General features: G+C 47.5%; 1 protein-coding gene across 7 annotated transcripts in view; it reads right to left on the bottom strand.

Annotated features, from left to right (window-relative positions):
- Positions 1–22,852, bottom strand: part of brp (ELKS/RAB6-interacting/CAST family member bruchpilot) — a 129,542-nt gene that overhangs the window by 31,284 nt on the left and 75,406 nt on the right. For all 7 annotated transcript variants that reach the window (XM_070080196.1, XM_070080194.1, XM_070080190.1 and 4 more), the window contains 2 exons: positions 9,767–9,996; positions 4,273–4,492 (listed from right to left, as the gene is read on the bottom strand). In XM_070080196.1, coding sequence (XP_069936297.1) covers positions 4,273–4,492; positions 9,767–9,996 — 450 coding nt within the window. The remainder of the gene's footprint in view (positions 1–4,272; positions 4,493–9,766; positions 9,997–22,852) is intronic.

The raw sequence follows: 22,852 nt of genomic DNA, 5'->3' as shown, positions 1-22,852 counted from the left end.
TTCAAATAAAATAACAGACAGGGAACAGGAACTCGAGTGAACAATGCTGTGACGTCAGAACTTACTAGTGTAAAACCACATGATATCTTAACATTCTGTAATCTGTCAATGAGGTCAGCATTCTTTTTTTTTGTGGGCTTCAGAGATGTTGTCAAGCACTGGAGTTGGTACTTTTATCAGCCATTTTGACAGGTAAGTCGCCAGCTACACCGAGGTAATAAAAGGTCTGGCTGGAAAACCTGGCTTGTGGGTTATAATCAAACCATACATATAAGGGAGTGTGGCCGCCCTAGCTGACAACTGTTTGATCAGTTCCTCATTATCTCTCACTAAAGTTCTAAGTTGTTTATTAAATTTACCATTAATGTGGTACAAAGTATTCTTATTAAGAGGCACATAAGTTTCCCTGTCTTCTAATACCATGGTCATTTTTCCACTATAATCTACCTTGTCCATAATTACTATCACATTTTCTTTGTCTGTTTTGTAAAGTGAAGTCCAGGATCTTTCTTTAATTCTTGGCATGACTTAACAAATCTTTGAGGACAAAGCCCCATATACCATGCCTTTACAAATTTTGAACATTTCTGGGGACAGGTCCCCTTGTTTTTCCAGATTATAAAATCACTTGACAAGGTCAATATAGTGTCCCCACTAGTAGGCACGACACATAACCTATAACCTAACGCTGTCTGTTGGTCCCAGGTAAACTCAGCACTAGACAGGCTAATAGCAAAATCTGGGTGAGCATGCTGGGACCAGCCACCTTGTTCTGTGAGATTGATTAATTTCCCAGTATGTACACATTGAGTTTTCCATTTCATTATTCTCAACTCCTGATATATGTAGTCTAATGTATGATCTTGCCACTCAACTGGTACCATGTTGAAAATACTTTTATTTGCCCTGTCTTAGTAATTCTTAGTAATTGCTAACCTGTGGAGGTGATCGAATGGGGTCGAAGACAGATTACCCAAACAGTTCCGTAGAAGTAATCTCGGTAATACCTGTTACCGGGGCACTCCTCTCAAAACACTAATTTTAGCGACGCTGAGTCATTACTAAATACTTACCGCTGATGGGCTTTATACATAGTACAGTGGTCCCTTGATAATAGTCGGGCTCGATAGTCGTCCTTTTCGGAAATCATCACGTTATTTTAGTCCAAACGATGGCTCGCAAATGATCAGTTGACTCACTAATCGCCGTTCATCCTGGACGCATACCCACGGCTCTGAGCCATCTCGGCCTCCCTTCCCAGCCAGTGTGCCATTGTTTACCAGTGAGCAAGTCCCCTCACGTGTTCATACGAAATTTTTCATAATATTCCATTCATTTTAGTGCTTGCAAGTGCTAAATAAGCTACCATGGCTCCGAAGAAAGCTCCTAGTGCCAAGCCTTTGGTAAAGAAGGTGAGAAATACAATTGAATTTAAGAAAAACATCATTGAACAATATGAAAGTGGCATACATGTAGCCAAACTGGCCAGGATGTATAACAAATCCTGTACAACCATATCTTCCATCGTGGCCAAGAAAAAGGAAATCAAGGAAGCTGTTGTTGCAAAGGGGGTAAATATGCTGACAAAAATGAGATCAGTACTCGAAGAGGTTGAGAAATTATTATTGGTGTGGATAAACGAGAAGGAGGAAGGAGGAGGAAGAGAGATGGAAGAAGGTGTCTTCTTCAGAAATTAATGAGATTTTGAAATGTGGGGTAGGATGGAAAGATTTATGGAGAAACATCACCCTGAGAAGGATGTTGCAAGCCATATCGGCAACTTGTACAGTGACAGAGTCTTGGCCCATTTTAGGGAAGTTTTAAAGAGATGTCAGAAACAGAGCTCTATGGACACTTTTTTTGTGAGACAGGACTCCAGTGACTCTCAAGGTGGTCCTAGTGGCATTAAGAAACAAAGAAGAGAAGTAACCCCAGAAAAGCACTTGGTACCTGAGGTGTTGATGGAAGGGGATTCCCCTTCCAAACAGTAACTAATTCAATCTTCCAGTCTTCCATACACTAAGAAGAATCACCAATAAAGGTAAGTGTTATGCTGTTAATGTTTCATTCATCATGTGCCATTGTATTGTTGATGTACTACATCTACATTTCATGTAAAAAAATTTTTTGTTTTAATACTTCTGGGTGTCAGGAACGGATTAATTGTATTTACATTATTTCTTATGGGGAAAATTGATTCGAAAATCGTCTTTTTCGATAATCGTCGCACTTCCAGGAACGGATTAACGACGATAAACGAGGGACCATTGTACTTTATTTCTATGGTTTTAATATTCTCTCTTCATTCTTCTGGCACTGGGAACTGGTTGCCTGGCGCCATCTACCTTACTCTAGCTAGAGTCATGTCCCTTGAACGAATCTACCTGGACTTCATACTCATTCCTAAAACAAGGCAAGCTCATGAAGATAGTGTTGATTACAAAACAAGAGGCCTGGAGCTATCATTCAACACCCTTTGTGTTCATTTTGCATATATATATATATATATATATATATATATATATATATATATATATATGCTTTGTTATGTTGCAAGATAGCAACAGGTATCACAGTGGAAATAAATGGCATAAAATACCGACACAATGGAAATATAAACACAAATGCAGTATAATGTGATCCTTTATTGACTACGTTTCGCCCACACAGTGGGCTTTTTCAAGTCACAAACAGAACTACCTGGGGTGGAAGGAACATAGCTGAACCACTTGCCAAGAAACTTCTTCACCGCTATCCCACATAAGAACACTGTAGAAGGTCTGCTCACAAACTTATCCAATCTCCTTTCCAAGCTACCCAAGTTTTTAGACTCTATAACCCCACTCGGTACATCATCAGATGCAGCATTCTTCACCTGACCTCAGCATTCTGAACCGGACTATAAATACTCGCGTTCCTTCCACCCCAGGTAGTTCTGTTTGTGACTTGAAAAAGCCCACTGTGTGGGCGAAACGTAGTCAATAAAGGATCACATTATACTGCATTTGTGTTTATATTTCCAGGTATCACAGTGATGCTGCGATATGGGCTTCCACTGATACCTTCTGTCTTGCCTTAGGGAACTTCCCATCTGACCTGTTGCTGTCTTGCAACACTGCATAGCTCCTGACGATGCACGAGAGTGCAGTGTGTGTGTGTGTGTGTGTGTGTGTGTGTGTAAATATAATTTTTATTGTCAAAGCCAAAATTTAGGCCTGACTGACAATTTAGGTCTACTGACTGATAATTAAGACCTACCGACTGACTACTGACTGACAATTTAGGCCTTCTGACTGACAATCAAGGTTTGCTGATAATTTATGCCTACTGACAATTTAGGCCTACTCATTGACAATTTAGGCCTTCTGACTGACACTTTAGGCCTTCTGACAATTAGGCCAACTGACAGACAATTTAGGCCTTCTGACTGACAAATTTGGGTCTGTTGACAATTTAGGCCTTCTGACAATTTAGGCTTACTAACAATTTAGGTATGACTGCCAATTTAAATCTACTGACTGAAAATTTAGGCCTACTGACTAACAATTAATTAACACCCAAAAAAGAACAATTATGGGAAACTATAATTAAAGTAATAAGGAGATTAATTACTAATAAAGTGTGATAATTCGGGAGGTAATTAGTCAATTAGGATTGTAATTAGCAGGTTATTAGTCAATTGGGGTGGTAAGATGATAATCGGTATATTAGGGTAATTAGGGGCTAATTAGTAAACTAGGGTGATGATTAATCAATAGGATGGAAATCAATTAGAATAAAAATTATAGGAAAATAAGTCAACTAGGATGGTAGCTAGGAGTTAGCTAGTCACTTAGGGTGGTCATTAGCTACTTAGGGTTGTAATTATGGGATAATCAGTCATTTAGGGTGGTAATTATGGGGTAAACAGCAACTTAGGATGGTAACTAGTTACTTATTGTAGTAATTAAGGGTAATAAACCACTTAGGGTAGTAATTAGGGAGCAATTAGTCACTTAGAGATGTATTGAGGAGTAAATCAGCCACTTTGGGTGGTAATTAGATGTTAATATCCCCTTAGGATAGTAATGAGACTAATTATCTGAGCCACATTCTTGAGTTAATTGAGTTAATTAGCCCCTTAGGGAGGTTATTAGGGGATAATCGTCCACTTAGGGTGGTAATTAGGGTGATAATTGGCCACTTAAAATAGTGATTAGGGGTTAAAAGGCCACTTAGGGTGGTAATTAGATGCTGATAGCCAATTAGGGTAGTAATTAAAGGGATAATTACCTGAGCCACGTTCTTAGCTTGTTCCAGGGTGGCTTTGGCAGCCTCGGAGGCTGCCGAAGCCTTCTCTGCCGCCGAGGCTGCCATCTGGCCAGCAGCAGCTGTGCTCAGACCAGCTGGGATGCCATCCATCTTAGCAGGGGTGCCAGGGGTAGCTGCCATCGTAGGTTTTTTGGCTGGCATCGCTGAAGGTGCAGTGCCAGAGCGCTCAGCACGCAGTGCCCTGATGGTGAGACAGTGTATAGTAACCTGATGGTGAGACAGTGTATAGTAACCTGATGGTGAGACAGTGTATAGTAACCTGATGGTGAGACAGTGTATAGTAACCTGATGGTGAGAAAGTGTATAGTAACCTGATGGTGAGACAGTGTATAGTAACCTGATGGTGAGATGGTGTATAGTAACCTGATGGTGAGACAGTGTATAGTAACCTGATGGTGAGACAGTGTATAGTAACCTGATGGTGAGACAGTGTATAGTAACCTGATGGTGAGACAGTGTATAGTGCCCTGATGGTGAGACAGTGTATAGTAACCTGATGGTGAGACAGTGTATAGTAACCTGATGGTGAGATGGTGTATAGTAACCTGATGGTGAGACAGTGTATAGTAACCTGATGGTGAGATAGTGTATAGTAACCTGATGGTGAGACAGTGTATAGTAACCTGATGGTGAGATGGTGTATAGTGCCCTGATGGTGAGACAGTGTATAGTAACCTGATGGTGAGACAGTGTATAGTAACCTGATGGTGAGATGGTGTATAGTGCCCTGATGGTGAGACAGTGTATAGTAACCTGATGGTGAGACAGTGTATAGTAACCTGATGGTGAGACAGTGTATAGTAACCTGATGGTGAGATGGTGTATAGTGCCCTGATGGTGAGACAGTGTATAGTAACCTGATGGTGAGACAGTGTATAGTAACCTGATGGTGAGATGGTGTATAGTAACCTGATGGTGAGACAGTGTATAGTAACCTGATGGTGAGACAGTGTATAGTAACCTGATGGTGAGATGGTGTATAGTGCCCTGATGGTGAGACAGTGTATAGTAACCTGATGGTGAGACAGTGTATAGTAACCTGATGGTGAGATGGTGTATAGTAACCTGATGGTGAGACAGTGTATAGTAACCTGATGGTGAGACAGTGTGTAGTAACCTGATGGTGAGACAGTGTATAGTAACCTGATGGTGAGACAGTGTATAGTAACCTGATGGTGAGACAGTGTATAGTAACCTGATGGTGAGATGGTGTATAGTAACCTGATAGTGAGACAGTGTATAGTAACCTGATGGTGAGACAGTGTATACTAACCTGATGGTGAGACAGTGTATAGTAACCTGATGGTGAGATGGTGTATACTATCCTGATGGTGAGATGGTGTATAGTAACCTGATGGTGAGACAGTGTATAGTAACCTGATGGTGAGACAGTGTATAGTAACCTGATGGTGAGATGGTGTATAGTAACCTGATGGTGAGACAGTGTATAGTTTCCTGATGGTGAGACAGTGTATAGTAACCTGATGGTGAGATGGTGTATAGTAACCCGATGGTGAGACAGTGTATAGTAACCTGATGGTGAGACAGTGTATAGTAACCTGATGGTGAGATGGTGTATAGTAACCTGATGGTGAGACAGTGTATAGTAACCTGATGGTGAGACAGTGTATAGTAACCTGATGGTGAGATGGTGTATAGTAACCTGATGGTGAGACAGTGTATAGTAACCTGATGGTGAGATGGTGTATAGTAACCCGATGGTGAGACAGTGTATAGTAACCTGATGGTGAGACAGTGTATAGTAACCTGATGGTGAGATGGTGTATAGTAACCTGATGGTGAGACAGTGTATAGTGACCTGATGGTGAGACAGTGTATAGTAACCTGATGGTGAGACAGTGTATAGTAACCTGATGGTGAGACAGTGTATAGTAACCCGATGGTGAGACAGTGTATAGTAACCTGATGGTGAGACAGTGTGTAGTAACCTGATGGTGAGACAGTGTATAGTAACCTGATGGTGAGACAGTGTATAGTAACCTGATGGTGAGACAGTGTATAGTAACCTGATGGTGAGACAGTGTATAGTAACCTGATGGTGAGATGGTGTATAGTAACCTGATGGTGAGACAGTGTATAGTGACCTGATGGTGAAACAGTGTAGAGTGACCTGATGGTGAGATGGTACATAGTGACCTGTGTGTGTATGGTGACCTGTGTGTGTATAGAGACCTGTGTGTGTACAGTGACCTGTGTGTGGTGTATAGTGATATATCTAGTGACCTGTGTGTATGGTGACCTGTGTGTGTATAGAGACCTGTGTGTGTACAGTGACCTGTGTGGTGTATAGTGATATATCTAGTGACCTGTGTGTATGGTGACCTGTGTGTGTATAGAGACCTGTGTGTGTACAGTGACCTGTGTGTGGTGTATAGTGACCTGGGTGTGGTGTATATTGACCTGTTTGTGGTGTATAGTGACCTGTGTTTGGTGTATAGTGACCTGTGTGTATAGTGACCTGTGTGTGGTGTATAGTAACCTGTGTGCAGTGTATAGTGACTTGTGTGTGGTGTATAGTGACCTGTGTGCAGTGTATAGGGACCTGTGTGTACAGTGACCTGTGTGTGTTTAGTGACCTGTGTGGTGTATAGTAACCTGTGTGCAGTGTACAGTGACCTGTGTGGTGTATAGTAACCTGTGTGCAGTGTACAGTGACCTGTGTGGTGTATAGTGACCTGTGTGTGGTGTATAGTGACCTGTGTGTGGTGTATAGTGACCTGTGTGTGGTGTATAGTGACCTGTGTGTGGTGTATAGTGACCTGTGTGTGGTGTATAGTGACCTGTGCATGGTGTATAGTGACCTGTGTCGTATATAGTGACCTGTGTGTGGTGTAGTGACCTGTGTGTGGTGTATAGTGACGTGTGTGTGGTGTATAGTGACCTGTGTGTGGTGTAGTGACCTGTGTGTGGTGTAGTGACCTGTGTGTGGTGTATAGTGACGTGTGTGTGGTGTATAGTGACCTGTGTGTGGTGTAGTGACCTGTGTGTGTGTATAGTGACGTGTGTGTGTGTGTATAGTGACGTGTGTGTGGTATATAGTGACGTGTGTGTGGTGTATAGTGACCTGTGTGTGTATAGTGACCTGTGTGTGGTGTATAGTGACCTGTGTGTGGTGTATAGTGATCTGTGTGTATATAGTGACCTGTGTGTGGTGTATAGTGACCTGTGTGTGGTGTATAGTGACCTGTGTGTATATAGTGACCTGTGTGTGGTATATAGTGACCTGTGTGTATATAGTGACCTGTGTGTGGTGTATAGTGACCTGTGTGTATATAGTGACCTGTGTGTGGTATATAGTGACCTGTGTGTGTGTATAGTGACCTGTGTGTGTATAGTAACCTGTGTGTGTGTATGGTGACCTGTGTGTATATAGTGACCTGTGTGGTGTATAGTGACCTGTGTGTGTGTATAGTGACCTGTGTGTGGTGTATAGTGACCTGTGTGGTGTATAGTGACCTATGTGTGGTGTGTAGTGACCTGTGTGTATATAGTGACCTGTGTGTGTATAGTGACCTGTGTGTGTGTATAGTAACCTGTGTGTGTGTATAGTGACCTGTGTGTGGTGTATAGTGACCTGTGTGTGGTGTATAGTGACCTGTGTGGTGTATAGTGACCTGTGTGTGGTGTATAGTGACCTGTGTGTATATAGTGACCTGTGTGTGGTGTATAGTGACCTGTGTGTATATAGTGACCTGTGTGTGGTGTATAGTGACCTGTGTGTATATAGTGACCTGTGTGTGGTGTATAGTGACCTGTGTGTGGTGTATAGTGACCTGTGTATATAGTGACCTGTGTGTGGTGTATAGTGACCTGTGTGTGGTGTATAGTGACCTGTGTGTATATATTGACCTGTGTGTGGTGTAGTGACCTGTGTGTATATAGTGACCTGTGTGTGTATAGTGACCTGTGTGTGTATAGTGACCTGTGTGTGGTGTATAGTGACCTGTGTGTGTGTATAGTGACCTGTGTGTATATAGTGACCTGTGTGTGGTGTATAGTGACCTGTGTGTGTGTATAGTGACCTGTGTGGTGTATAGTGACGTGTGTGTGTGTATAGTGACCTGTGTATATAGTGACCTGTGTGTGGTGTATAGTGACCTGTGTATATAGTGACCTGTGTGTGGTGTATAGTGACCTGTGTGTATATATTGACCTGTGTGTGGTGTAGTGACCTGTGTGTATATAGTGACCTGTGTGTGTATAGTGACCTGTGTGTGTATAGTGACCTGTGTGTGGTGTATAGTGACCTGTGTGTGTGTATAGTGACCTGTGTGTATATAGTGACCTGTGTGTGGTGTATAGTGACCTGTGTGTGTGTATAGTGACCTGTGTGGTGTATAGTGACGTGTGTGTGTGTATAGTGACCTGTGTATATAGTGACCTGTGTGTGGTGTATAGTGACCTGTGTGTGGTGTATAGTGACCTGTGTATATAGTGACCTGTGTGTGGTGTATAGTGACCTGTGTGTATATATTGACCTGTGTGTGGTGTAGTGACCTGTGTGTATATAGTGACCTGTGTGTGTATAGTGACCTGTGTGTGTATAGTGACCTGTGTGTGGTGTATAGTGACCTGTGTGTGTGTATAGTGACCTGTGTGTATATAGTGACCTGTGTGTGGTCTATAGTGACCTGTGTGTGTGTATAGTGACCTGTGTGGTGTATAGTGACGTGTGTGTGTGTATAGTGACCTGTGTATATATTGACCTGTGTGTGGTGTAGTGACCTGTGTGTATATAGTGACCTGTGTGTGTGTGTATAGTGACCTGTGTGTGTGTGTATAGTGACCTGTGTGTGTGTATAGTGACCTGTGTGTATATAGATAAGCTTCATAAGACAAGTGCCTTTATACAGTGGAACTTTACAAGACAAGTGAGTGAGTGTATGTTGAACCTAAAACCGAATCTAACTTTATTATTTTTTAAATACACTACCTAACAGAATCCTTCATATGACTGAATGCAACCATATGACCTGTCTTTGTAATACTCACTTGTGCTTTATAGTTATCTGTTTACATTAATGTTTTATCACTGATGTCATCATTGCTTAGTTCATCTTAAGTTAATTTTAAACCAGCCCGTAATGCTATGCATAGTATAAGTGGCTTTGGCATGCTGCTCTTATCTGTATTTTTTTGTACCTCTGTATGTGTGCTCAAATTGGAAATAAATACAGTGGACCCCCGCATAACGATTACCTCTGAATGTGACCAATTATGTAAGTGTATTTATGTAAGTGCGTTTGTACGTGTATGTTTGGGGGTCTGAAATGGACTAATCTACTTCACAATATTTCTTATGGGAATAAATTCGGTCAGTACTGGCACCTGAACATACTACTGGAGTGAAAAAATATCGTTAACCGGGGGTCCACTGTAAATAAATAAATAAATAAATACAGTGGAACTTTCTAAAGTGAGCATAAAGACTTACTCTTGGAGGTCTTTAATAGCTTTATCCTTGGCAAAGTGTTCCTCCTGTCCCATCTGCATCACCTGCAACAGTCTCTCAGTCTCTGACTGTGCCGCCTGCAACTCTGACTGGGCTTTCACCTGTGACTGTTGCAGACATTCTATTTCCTTCTCTCTCTCCCCCAGGATTCTTCTCAGCTCCGTCAGTTGTTTGCTGGACTCTGACGCTGTTGATCCTTCTGCTGTTTGTGCCTGAGGGAGGTAGATGTAGATGTTAGTAGATGTAGATGTTAGTAGATGTAGATGTTAGTAGATGTAGATGTTAGTAGATGTAGATGTTAGTAGATGTAGATGTTAGTAGATGTAGATGTTAGTAGATGTTAGACTGAGGGACTCACAACACCTGACTGAGGGACTCACAACACCAGACTGAGGGACTCACAACACTAGACTGAGGGACTCACAACACCTGACTGAGGGACTCACAACACTAGACTGAGGGACTCACAACACTAGACTGAGGGACTCACAACACCTGACTGAGGGACTCACAACACTAGACTGAGGGACTCACAACACCTGACTGAGGGACTCACAACACCTGACTGAGGGACTCACAACACTAGACTGAGGGACTCACAACACTAGACTGAGGGACTCACAACACCTGACTGAGGGACTCACAACACCTGACTGAGGGACTCACAACACTAGACTGAGGGACTCACAACACTAGACTGAGGGACTCACAACACTAGACTGAGGGACTCACAACACTAGACTGAGGGACTCACAACACCTGACTGAGGGACTCACAACACTAGACTGAGGGACTCACAACACTAGACTGAGGGACTCACAACACTAGACTGAGGGACTCACAACACCTGACTGAGGGACTCACAACACTAGACTGAGGGACTCACAACACCTGACTGAGGGACTCACAACACCTGACTGAGGGACTCACAACACTAGACTGAGGGACTCACAACACTAGACTGAGGGACTCACAACACTAGACTGAGGGACTCACAACACCTGACTGAGGGACTCACAACACTAGACTGAGGGACTCACAACACCTGACTGAGGGACTCACAACACTAGACTGAGGGACTCACAACACTAGACTGAGGGACTCACAACACTAGACTGAGGGACTCACAACACTAGACTGAGGGACTCACAACACCTGACTGAGGGACTCACAACACTAGACTGAGGGACTCACAACACTAGACTGAGGGACTCACAACACTAGACTGAGGGACTCACAACACCTGACTGAGGGACTCACAACACTAGACTGAGGGACTCACAACACCTGACTGAGGGACTCACAACACTAGACTGAGGGACTCACAACACCTGACTGAGGGACTCACAACACCTGACTGAGGGACTCACAACACCTGACTGAGGGACTCACAACACCTGACTGAGGGACTCACAACACTAGACTGAGGGACTCACAACACTAGACTGAGGGACTCACAACACTAGACTGAGGGACTCACAACACCTGACTGAGGGACTCACAACACCTGACTGAGGGACTCACAACACTAGACTGAGGGACTCACAACACTAGACTGAGGGACTCACAACACCAGACTGAGGGACTCACAACACCTGACTGAGGGACTCACAACACTAGACTGAAGGACTCACAACACCAGACTGAGGGACTCACAACACTAGACTGAGGGACTCACAACACCTGACTGAGGGACTCACAACACCTGACTGAGGGACTCACAACACTAGACTGAGGGACTCACAACACTAGACTGAGGGACTCACAACACTAGACTGAGGGACTCACAACACTAGACTGAGTGACTCACAACACCAGACTGAGGGACTCACAACACCAGACTGAGGGACTCACAACACTAGACTGAGTGACTCACAACACTAGACTGAGGGACTCACAACACTAGACTGAGGGACTCACAACACTAGACTGAGTGACTCACAACACTAGACTGAGGGACTCACAACACTAGACTGAGGGACTCACAACACTAGACTGAGTGACTCACAACACTAGACTGAGGGACTCACAACACTAGACTGAGGGACTCACAACACTAGACTGAGGGACTCACAACACTAGACTGAGGGACTCACAACACTAGACTGAGGGACTCACAACACTAGACTGAGGGACTCACAACACTAGACTGAGGGACTCACAACACTAGACTGAGGGACTCACAACACTAGACTGAGGGACTCACAACACTAGACTGAGGGACTCACAACACTAGACTGAGGGACTCACAACACCAGACTGAGGGACTCACAACACCTGACTGAGGGACTCACAACACTAGACTGAGGGACTCACAACACCAGACTGAGGGACTCACAACACCAGACTGAGGGACTCACAACACCTGACTGAGGGACTCACAACACCTGACTGAGGGACTCACAACACCTGACTGAGGGACTCACAACACCTGACTGAGGGACTCACAACACTAGACTGAGGGACTCACAACACCAGACTGAGGGACTCACAACACCAGACTGAGGGACTCACAACACCTGACTGAGGGACTCACAACACTAGACTGAGGGACTCACAACACTAGACTGAGGGACTCACAACACTAGACTGAGGGACTCACAACACTAGACTGAGGGACTCACAACACCTGACTGAGGGACTCACAACACCTGACTGAGGGACTCACAACACTAGACTGAGGGACTCACAACACTAGACTGAGGGACTCACAACACCAGACTGAGGGACTCACAACACCTGACTGAGGGACTCACAACACTAGACTGAGGGACTCACAACACCAGACTGAGGGACTCACAACACCAGACTGAGGGACTCACAACACCTGACTGAGGGACTCACAACACCTGACTGAGGGACTCACAACACCTGACTGAGGGACTCACAACACCTGACTGAGGGACTCACAACACTAGACTGAGGGACTCACAACACCAGACTGAGGGACTCACAACACCTGACTGAGGGACTCACAACACCTGACTGAGGGACTCACAACACCTGACTGAGGGACTCACAACACCAGACTGAGGGACTCACAACACCTGACTGAGGGACTCACAACACTAGACTGAGGGACTCACAACACTAGACTGAGGGACTCACAACACTAGACTGAGGGACTCACAACACTAGACTGAGGGACTCACAACACTAGACTGAGGGACTCACAACACTAGACTGAGGGACTCACAACACTAGACTGAGGGACTCACAACACTAGACTGAGGGACTCACAACACTAGACTGAGGGACTCACAACACCTGACTGAGGGACTCACAACACCTGACTGAGGGACTCACAACACTAGACTGAGGGACTCACAACACCAGACTGAGGGACTCACAACACCAGACTGAGGGACTCACAACACCTGACTGAGGGACTCACAACACTAGACTGAGGGACTCACAACACCTGACTGAGGGACTCAGAACACCTGACTGAGGGACTCACAACACTAGACTGAGGGACTCACAACACCTGACTGAGGGACTCACAACACCTGACTGAGGGACTCACAACACTAGACTGAGGGACTCACAACACCAGACTGAGGGACTCACAACACCAGACTGAGGGACTCACAACACTAGACTGAGGGACTCACAACACCTGACTGAGGGACTCACAACACTAGACTGAGGGACTCACAACACCAGACTGAGGGACTCACAACACCAGACTGAGGGACTCACAACACTAGACTGAGGGACTCACAACACCAGACTGAGGGACTCACAACACTAGACTGAGGGACTCACAACACCAGACTGAGGGACTCACAACACTAGACTGAGGGACTCACAACACCAGACTGAGGGACTCACAACACCAGACTGAGGGACTCACAACACTAGACTGAGGGACTCACAACACTAGACTGAGGGACTCACAACACTAGACTGAGGGACTCACAACACCAGACTGAGGGACTCACAACACCAGACTGAGGGACTCACAACACTAGACTGAGGGACTCACAACACCAGACTGAGGGACTCACAACACTAGACTGAGGGACTCACAACACCAGACTGAGGGACTCACAACACTAGACTGAGGGACTCACAACACCAGACTGAGGGACTCACAACACCAGACTGAGGGACTCACAACACTAGACTGAGGGACTCACAACACTAGACTGAGGGACTCACAACACTAGACTGAGGGACTCACAACACCTGACTGAGGTACTCACAACACCAGACTGAGGGACTCACAACACTAGACTGAGGGACTCACAACACCAGACTGAGGCACTCACAACACTAGACTGAGGGACTCACAACACCAGACTGAGGGACTCACAACACTAGACTGAGGGACTCACAACACCAGACTGAGGGACTCACAACACCAGACTGAGGGACTCACAACACTACACTGAGGGACTCACAACACTAGACTGAGGGACTCACAACACCTGACTGAGGGACTCACAACACTAGACTGAGGGACTCACAACACCAGACTGAGGGACTCACAACACTAGACTGAGGGACTCACAACACCAGACTGAGGGACTCACAACACCAGACTGAGGGACTCACAACACTAGACTGAGGGACTCACAACACTAGACATAGGGACTCACAACACTAGACAGAGGGACTCACAACACCAGACTGAGGGACTCACAACACCAGACTGAGGGACTCACAACACTAGACTGAGGGACTCACAACACTAGACTGAGGGACTCACAACACCAGACTGAGGGACTCACAACACCAGACTGAGGGACTCACAACACCAGACTGAGGGACTCACAACACTAGACTGAGGGACTCACAACACCAGACTGAGGGACTCACAACACTAGACTGAGGGACTCACAACACTAGACTGAGGGACTCACAACACTAGACTGAGGGACTCACAACACCAGACTGAGGGACTCACAACACTAGACTGAGGGACTCACAACACCAGACTGAGGGACTCACAACACTAGACTGAGGGACTCACAACACTAGACAGAGGGACTCACAACACCAGACTGAGGGACTCACAACACCAGACTGAGGGACTCACAACACTAGACTGAGGGACTCACAACACTAGACTGAGGGACTCACAACACTAGACTGAGGGACTCACAACACTAGACTGAGGGACTCACAACACTAGACTGAGGGACTCACAACACCAGACTGAGGGACTCACAACACTAGACTGAGGGACTCACAACACCAGACTGAGGGACTCACAACACTAGACTGAGGGACTCACAACACTAGACTGAGGGACTCACAACACTAGACTGAGGGACTCACAACACTAGACTGAGGGACTCACAACACTAGACTGAGGGACTCACAACACTAGACTGAGGGACTCACAACACCAGACTGAGGGACTCACAACACCAGACTGAGGGACTCACAACACTAGACTGAGGGACTCACAACACCAGACTGAGGGACTCACAACACCAGACTGAGGGACTCACAACACTAGACTGAGGGACTCACAACACCAGACTGAGGGACTCACAACACTAGACTGAGGGACTCACAACACTAGACTGAGGGACTCACAACACTAGACTGAGGGACTCACAACACTAGACTGAGGGACTCACAACACCAGACTGAGGGACTCACAACACTAGACTGAGGGACTCACAACACCAGACTGAGGGACTCACAACACTAGACTGAGGGACTCACAACACCAGACTGAGGGACTCACAACACTAGACTGAGGGACTCACAACACCAGACTGAGGGACTCACAACACCAGACTGAGGGACTCACAACACTAGACTGAGGGACTCACAACACCAGACTGAGGGACTCACAACACTAGACTGAGGGACTCACAACACTAGACTGAGGGACTCACAACACCAGACTGAGGGACTCACAACACTAGACTGAGGGACTCACAACACTAGACTGAGGGACTCACAACACCAGACTGAGGGACTCACAACACTAGACTGAGGGACTCACAACACCAGACTGAGGGACTCACAACACTAGACTGAGGTACTCACAACACCAGACTGAGGGACTCACAACACTAGACTGAGGGACTCACAACACTAGACTGAGGGACTCACAACACCAGACTGAGGGACTCACAACACTAGACTGAGGGACTCACAACACTAGACTGAGGGACTCACAACACCAGACTGAGGGACTCACAACACCAGACTGAGGGACTCACAACACCAGACTGAGGGACTCACAACACTAGACTGAGGGACTCACAACACTAGACTGAGGGACTCACAACACCAGACTGAGGGACTCACAACACCAGACTGAGGGACTCACAACACTAGACTGAGGGACTCACAACACCAGACTGAGGGACTCACAACACCAGACTGAGGGACTCACAACACTAGACTGAGGGACTCACAACACCAGACTGAGGCACTCACAACACCAGACTGAGGGACTCACAACACCAGACTGAGGGACTCACAACACTAGACTGAGGGACTCACAACACTAGACTGAGGGACTCACAACACTAGACTGAGGGACTCACAACACCAGACTGAGGGGCTCACAACACTAGACTGAGGGACTCACAACAACTTACTGAGGGACTCACAACACTAGACTGAGGGACTCACAACACCAGACTGAGGGACTCACAACACTAGACTGAGGGACTCACAACACCAGACTGAGGGACTCACAACACTAGACTGAGGGACTCACAACACCAGACTGAGGGACTCACAACACTAGACTGAGGGACTCACAACACCAGACTGAGGGACTCACAACACTAGACTGAGGGACACACAACACCAGACTGAGGGACTCACAACACTAGACTGAGTGACTCACAACACCAGACTGAGGGACTCACAACACTAGACTGAGGGACTCACAACACCAGACTGAGGGACTCACAACACCAGACTGAGGGACTCACAACACCGGACTGAGGGACTCACAACACCAGACTGAGGGACTCACAACACCAGACTGAGGGACTCACAACACCAGACTGAGGGACTCACAACACCAGACTGAGGGACTCACAACACCAGACTGAGGGACTCACAACACCAGACTGAGGGACTCACAACACTAGACTGAGGGACTCACAACACCAGACTGAGGGACTCACAACACTAGACTGAGGGACTCACAACACCAGACTGAGGGACTCACAACACTAGACTGAGGGACACACAACACCAGACTGAGGGACTCACAACACTAGACTGAGGGACTCACAACACCAGACTGAGGGACTCACAACACTAGACTGAGGGACTCACAACACCAGACTGAGGGACTCACAACACCAGACTGAGGGACTCACAACACCGGACTGAGGGACTCACAACACTAGACTGAGGGACTCACAACACCAGACTGAGGGACTCACAACACTAGACTGAGGGACTCACAACACCAGACTGAGGGACTCACAACACTAGACTGAGGGACTCACAACACCAGACTGAGGGACTCACAACACCAGACTGAGGGACTCACAACACCAGACTGAGGGACTCACAACACCAGACTGAGGGACTCACAACACCAGACTGAGGGACTCACAACACTAGACTGAGGGACTCACAACACTAGACTGAGGGACTCACAACACTAGACTGAGGGACTCACAACACCAGACTGAGGGGCTCACAACACTAGACTGAGGGACTCACAACACCAGACTGAGGGTCTCACAACACTAGACTGAGGGACTCACAACACCAGACTGAGGGACTCACAACACTAGACTGAGGGACTCACAACACCAGACTGAGGGACTCACAACACCAGACTGAGGGACTCACAACACCTGACTGAGGGACTCACAACACCAGACTGAGGGACTCACAACACCAGACTGAGGGACTCACAACACTAGACTGAGGGACTCACAACACTAGACTGAGGGACTCACAACACTAGACTGAGGGACTCACAACACTAGACTGAGGGACTCACAACACTAGACTGAGGGACTCACAACACCAGACTGAGGGACTCACAACACTAGACTGAGGGACTCACAACACCTGACTGAGGGACTCACAACACCAGACTGAGGGACTCACAACACTAGACTGAGGGACTCAAAACACCAGACTGAGGGACTCACAAGACCAGACTGAGGGACTCACAACACCAGACTGAGGGACTCACAACACCAGACTGAGGGACTCACAACACCAGACTGAGGGACTCACAACACTAGACTGAGGGACTCACAACACCAGACTGAGGGACTCACAACACTAGACTGAGGGACTCACAACACCAGACTGAGGGACTCACAACACTAGACTGAGGGACACACAACACCAGACTGAGGGACTCACAACACTAGACTGAGGGACTCACAACACCAGAATGAGGGACTCACAACACTAGACTGAGGGACTCACAACACCAGACTGAGGGACTCACAACACCAGACTGAGGGACTCACAACACCAGACTGAGGGACTCACAACACTAGACTGAGGGACTCACAACACCAGACTGAGGGACTCACAACACCAGACTGAGGGACTCACAACACCTGACTGAGGGACTCACAACACCAGACTGAGGGACTCACAACACCAGACTGAGGGACTCACAACACTAGACTGAGGGACTCACAACACTAGACTCAGGGACTCACAACACTAGACTGAGGGACTCACAACACTAGACTGAGGGACTCACAACACCAGACTGAGGGACTCACAACACTAGACTGAGGGACTCACAACACCTGACTGAGGGACTCACAACACCAGACTGAGGGACTCACAACACTAGACTGAGGGACTCACAACACCAGACTGAGGGACTCACAACACCAGACTGAGGGACTCACAACACCAGACTGAGGGACTCACAACACTAGACAGAGGGACTCACAACACTAGACTGAGGGACTCACAACACTAGACAGAGGGACTCACAACACCAGACTGAGGGACTCACAACACTAGACTGAGGGACTCACAACACCAGACTGAGGGACTCACAACACTAGACTGAGGGACTCACAACACCAGACTGAGGGACTCACAACACCAGACTGAGGGACTCACAACACCAGACTGAGGGACTCACAACACTAGACTGAGGGACTCACAACACCAGACTGAGGGACTCACAACACCAGACTGAGGGACTCACAACACTAGACTGAGGGACTCACAACACTAGACTGAGGGACTCACAACACCAGACTGAGGGACTCACAACACTAGACTGAGGGACTCACAACACTAGACTGAGCGACACACAACACCAGACTGAGGGACTCACAACACTAGACTGAGGGACTCACAACACCAGACTGAGGGACTCACAACACTAGACTGAGGGACACACAACACCAGACTGAGGGACTCACAACACTAGACTGAGGGACTCACAACACCAGACTGAGGGACTCACAACACTAGACTGAGGGACACACAACACCAGACTGAGGGACTCACAACACCAGACTGAGGGACTCACAACACTAGACTGAGGGACTCACAACACCAGACTGAGGGACTCACAACACTAGACTGAGGGACACACAACACCAGACTGAGAGACTCACAACACCAGACTGAGGGACTCACAACACTAGACTGAGGGACACACAACACCAGACTGAGGGACTCACAACACTAGACTGAGGGACTCACAACACCAGACTGAGGGACTCACAACACTAGACTGAGGGACACACAACACCAGACTGAGGGACTCACAACACCAGACTGAGGGACTCACAACACTAGACTGAGGGACACACAACACCAGACTGAGGGACTCACAACACCAGACTGAGGGACTCACAACACTAGACTGAGGGACACACAACACCAGACTGAGGGACTCACAACACCAGACTGAGGGACTCACAACACTAGACTGAGGGACACACAACACCAGACTGAGGGACTCACAACACCAGACTGAGGGACACACAACACCAGACTGAGGGACTCACAACACTAGACTGAGGGACTCACAACACCAGACTGAGGGACTCACAACACTAGACTGAGGGACTCACAACACTAGACTGAGGGACTCACAACACTAGACTGAGGGACACACAACACTAGACTGAGGGACACACAACACCAGACTGAGGGACTCACAACACTAGACTGAGGGACTCACAACACCAGACTGAGCGACTCACAACACTAGACTGAGGGGCTCACAACACTAGACTGAGGGACTCAGAACACTAGACTGAGGTACTCACAACACTAGACTGAGGGACTCACAACACTAGACTGAGGGACTCACAACACCAGACTGAGGTACTCACAACACCAGACTGAGGGACTCACAACACCAGACTGAGGTACTCACAACACCAGACTGAGGGACTCACAACACCAGACTGAGGAACTCACAACACTAGACTGAGGGACTCACAACACTAGACTGAGGTACTCACAACACCAGACTGAGGGACTCACAACACCAGACTGAGGTACTCACAACACTAGACTGAGGGACTCACAACACTAGACTGAGGGACTCACAACACTAGACAGAGGGACTCACAACACTAGACTGAGGGACTCACAACACTAGACTGAGGGACTCACAACACCAGACTGAGGGACTCACAACACCAGACTGAGGTACTCACAACACTAGACTGAGGGACTCACAACACTAGACTGAGGGACTCACAACACTAGACAGAGGGACTCACAACACCAGACTGAGGGACTCACAACACCAGACTGAGGGACTCACAACACCAGACTGAGGGACTCACAACACCAGACTGAGGTACTCACAACACTAGACTGAGGGACTCACAACACTAGACAGAGGGACTCACAACACTAGACTGAGGGACTCACAACACTAGACTGAGGGACTCAAATCACCAGAGGGACTCACAACACTAGACTGAGGGACTCACAACACTAGACTGAGGGACTCAAATCACCAGAGGGACTCACAACACTAGACTGAGGGACTCAAATCACCAGAGGGACTCACAACACTAGACTGAGGGACTCACAACACTAGACTGAGGGATTCACAACACTAGACTGAGGGACTCACAACACTAGACTGAGGGACTCAAATCACCAGAGGGACTCACAACACTAGACTGAGGAACTCACAACACCAGACTGAGGGACTCACAACACCAGACTGAGGGACTCACAACACTAGACTGAGGGACTCGCAACACTAAACTGAGGGACGCAGATCACCAGACTGAGGGACTCACAACACGAGACTGAGGGACTCAAAACACCAGACTGAGGGACTCACAACACTAGACTGAGGGACTCAGATCACCAGACTGAGGGACTCAAATCACCAGACTGAGGGACTCACAACACTAGACTGAGGGACTCACAACACTAGACTGAGGGACTCACAACACCAGACTGAGGGACTCAAATCACCAGACTGAGGGACTCACAACACCAGACTGAAGGACTCACAACACTAGACTGAGGGACTCAGATCACCAGACTGAGGGACTCAAATCACCAGACTTAGGGACTCACAACACTAGACTGAGGGACTCACAACACCAGACTGAGGGACTCACAACACTAGACTGAGGGACTCAGATCACCAGACTGAGGGACTCAAATCACCAGACTGAGGGACTCACAACACTAGACTGAGGGACTCACAACACCAGACTGAGGGACTCAAATCACTGGACTGACGGACTCACAACACTAGACTGAGGGACTCACAACACCAGACTGAGGGACTCAAATCACCAGAGGGACTCACAACACTAGACTGAGGGACTCACAACACTAGACTGAGGGGCTCACAACACTAGACTGAGGGACTCACAACACCAGACTGAGAGACTCAAATCACCAGACTGAGGGACTCACACTAGACTGAGGGACTCACAACACTAGACTGAGGGACTCACAACACCAGACTGAGGGACTCAAATCACCAGACTGAGGGACTCAGATCACCAGACTGAGGAACTCACAACACTAGACTGAGGGACTCACAACACCAGACTGAGGGATTCAAATCACCAGACTGAGGGACTCGCAACACTAGACTGAGGGACTCACAACACTAGACTGAGGGACTCAGATCACCAGAATGAGGGACTCGAATCACCAGACTGAGGGACTCACAACACCAGACTGAGGGACTCACAACACCAGACTGAGGGACTAACAACACTAGACTGAGGGACTCAGATCACCAGACTGAGGGACTCAAATCACCAGACTGAGGGACTCACAACACTAGACTGAGGGACTCAGATCACCAGACTGAGGGTCTCAAATCACCAGACTAAGGGACTCACAACACCAGACTGAGGGACTCACAACACCAGACTGATGGACTCAAATCACCAGACTGAGGGACTCACAACACTAGACTGAGAGACTCACAACACCAGATTGAGGGACTCACAACCCTAGACTGAGGGACTCAGATCACCATACTGAGGGACTCAAATCACCAGACTAAGGGACTCACAACACCAGACTGAGGGACTTACAACACCAGACTGAGGGACTCAAATCACCAGACTGAGGGACTCACAACACTAGACTGAGGGACTCAGATCACCATACTGAGGAACTCAAATCACCAGACTAAGGGACTCACAACACCATACTGAGGGACTCACAACACCAGACTGAGGGACTCACAACACTAGACTGAGGGACTCACAACACTAGACTGAGGGACTCACAACACCAGACTTAGAGACTCACAACCCTAGACTCAGGGACTCAGATCACCAGACTGAGGGACTCAAATCACCAGACTGAGGGACTCACAACATCAGACTGAGGGACTCACAACACCAGTCTGAGGGATTCACAACACTAGACTGAGGGACTCAGATCACCAGACTGAGGGACTCAAATCACCAGACTGAGGGACTCACAACACCAGACTGAGGGACTCACAACACCAGACTGAGGGACTCACAACACTAGACTGAGGGACTCACAACACCAGACTGAGGGACTCAAATCACCAGACTGAGGGACTCACAACACTAGACTGAGGGACTCACAACACCAGACTGAGAGACTCACAACCCTAGACTGAGGGACTCAGATCACCAGACTGAGGGA

This window comes from Cherax quadricarinatus, unplaced genomic scaffold (genome assembly GCF_038502225.1).
Source record: "Cherax quadricarinatus isolate ZL_2023a unplaced genomic scaffold, ASM3850222v1 Contig214, whole genome shotgun sequence".
In the NCBI taxonomy this organism is placed as follows: Eukaryota; Metazoa; Arthropoda; class Malacostraca; order Decapoda; family Parastacidae; genus Cherax; species Cherax quadricarinatus.
This window is presented reverse-complemented; position numbering and strand designations above follow the sequence as displayed.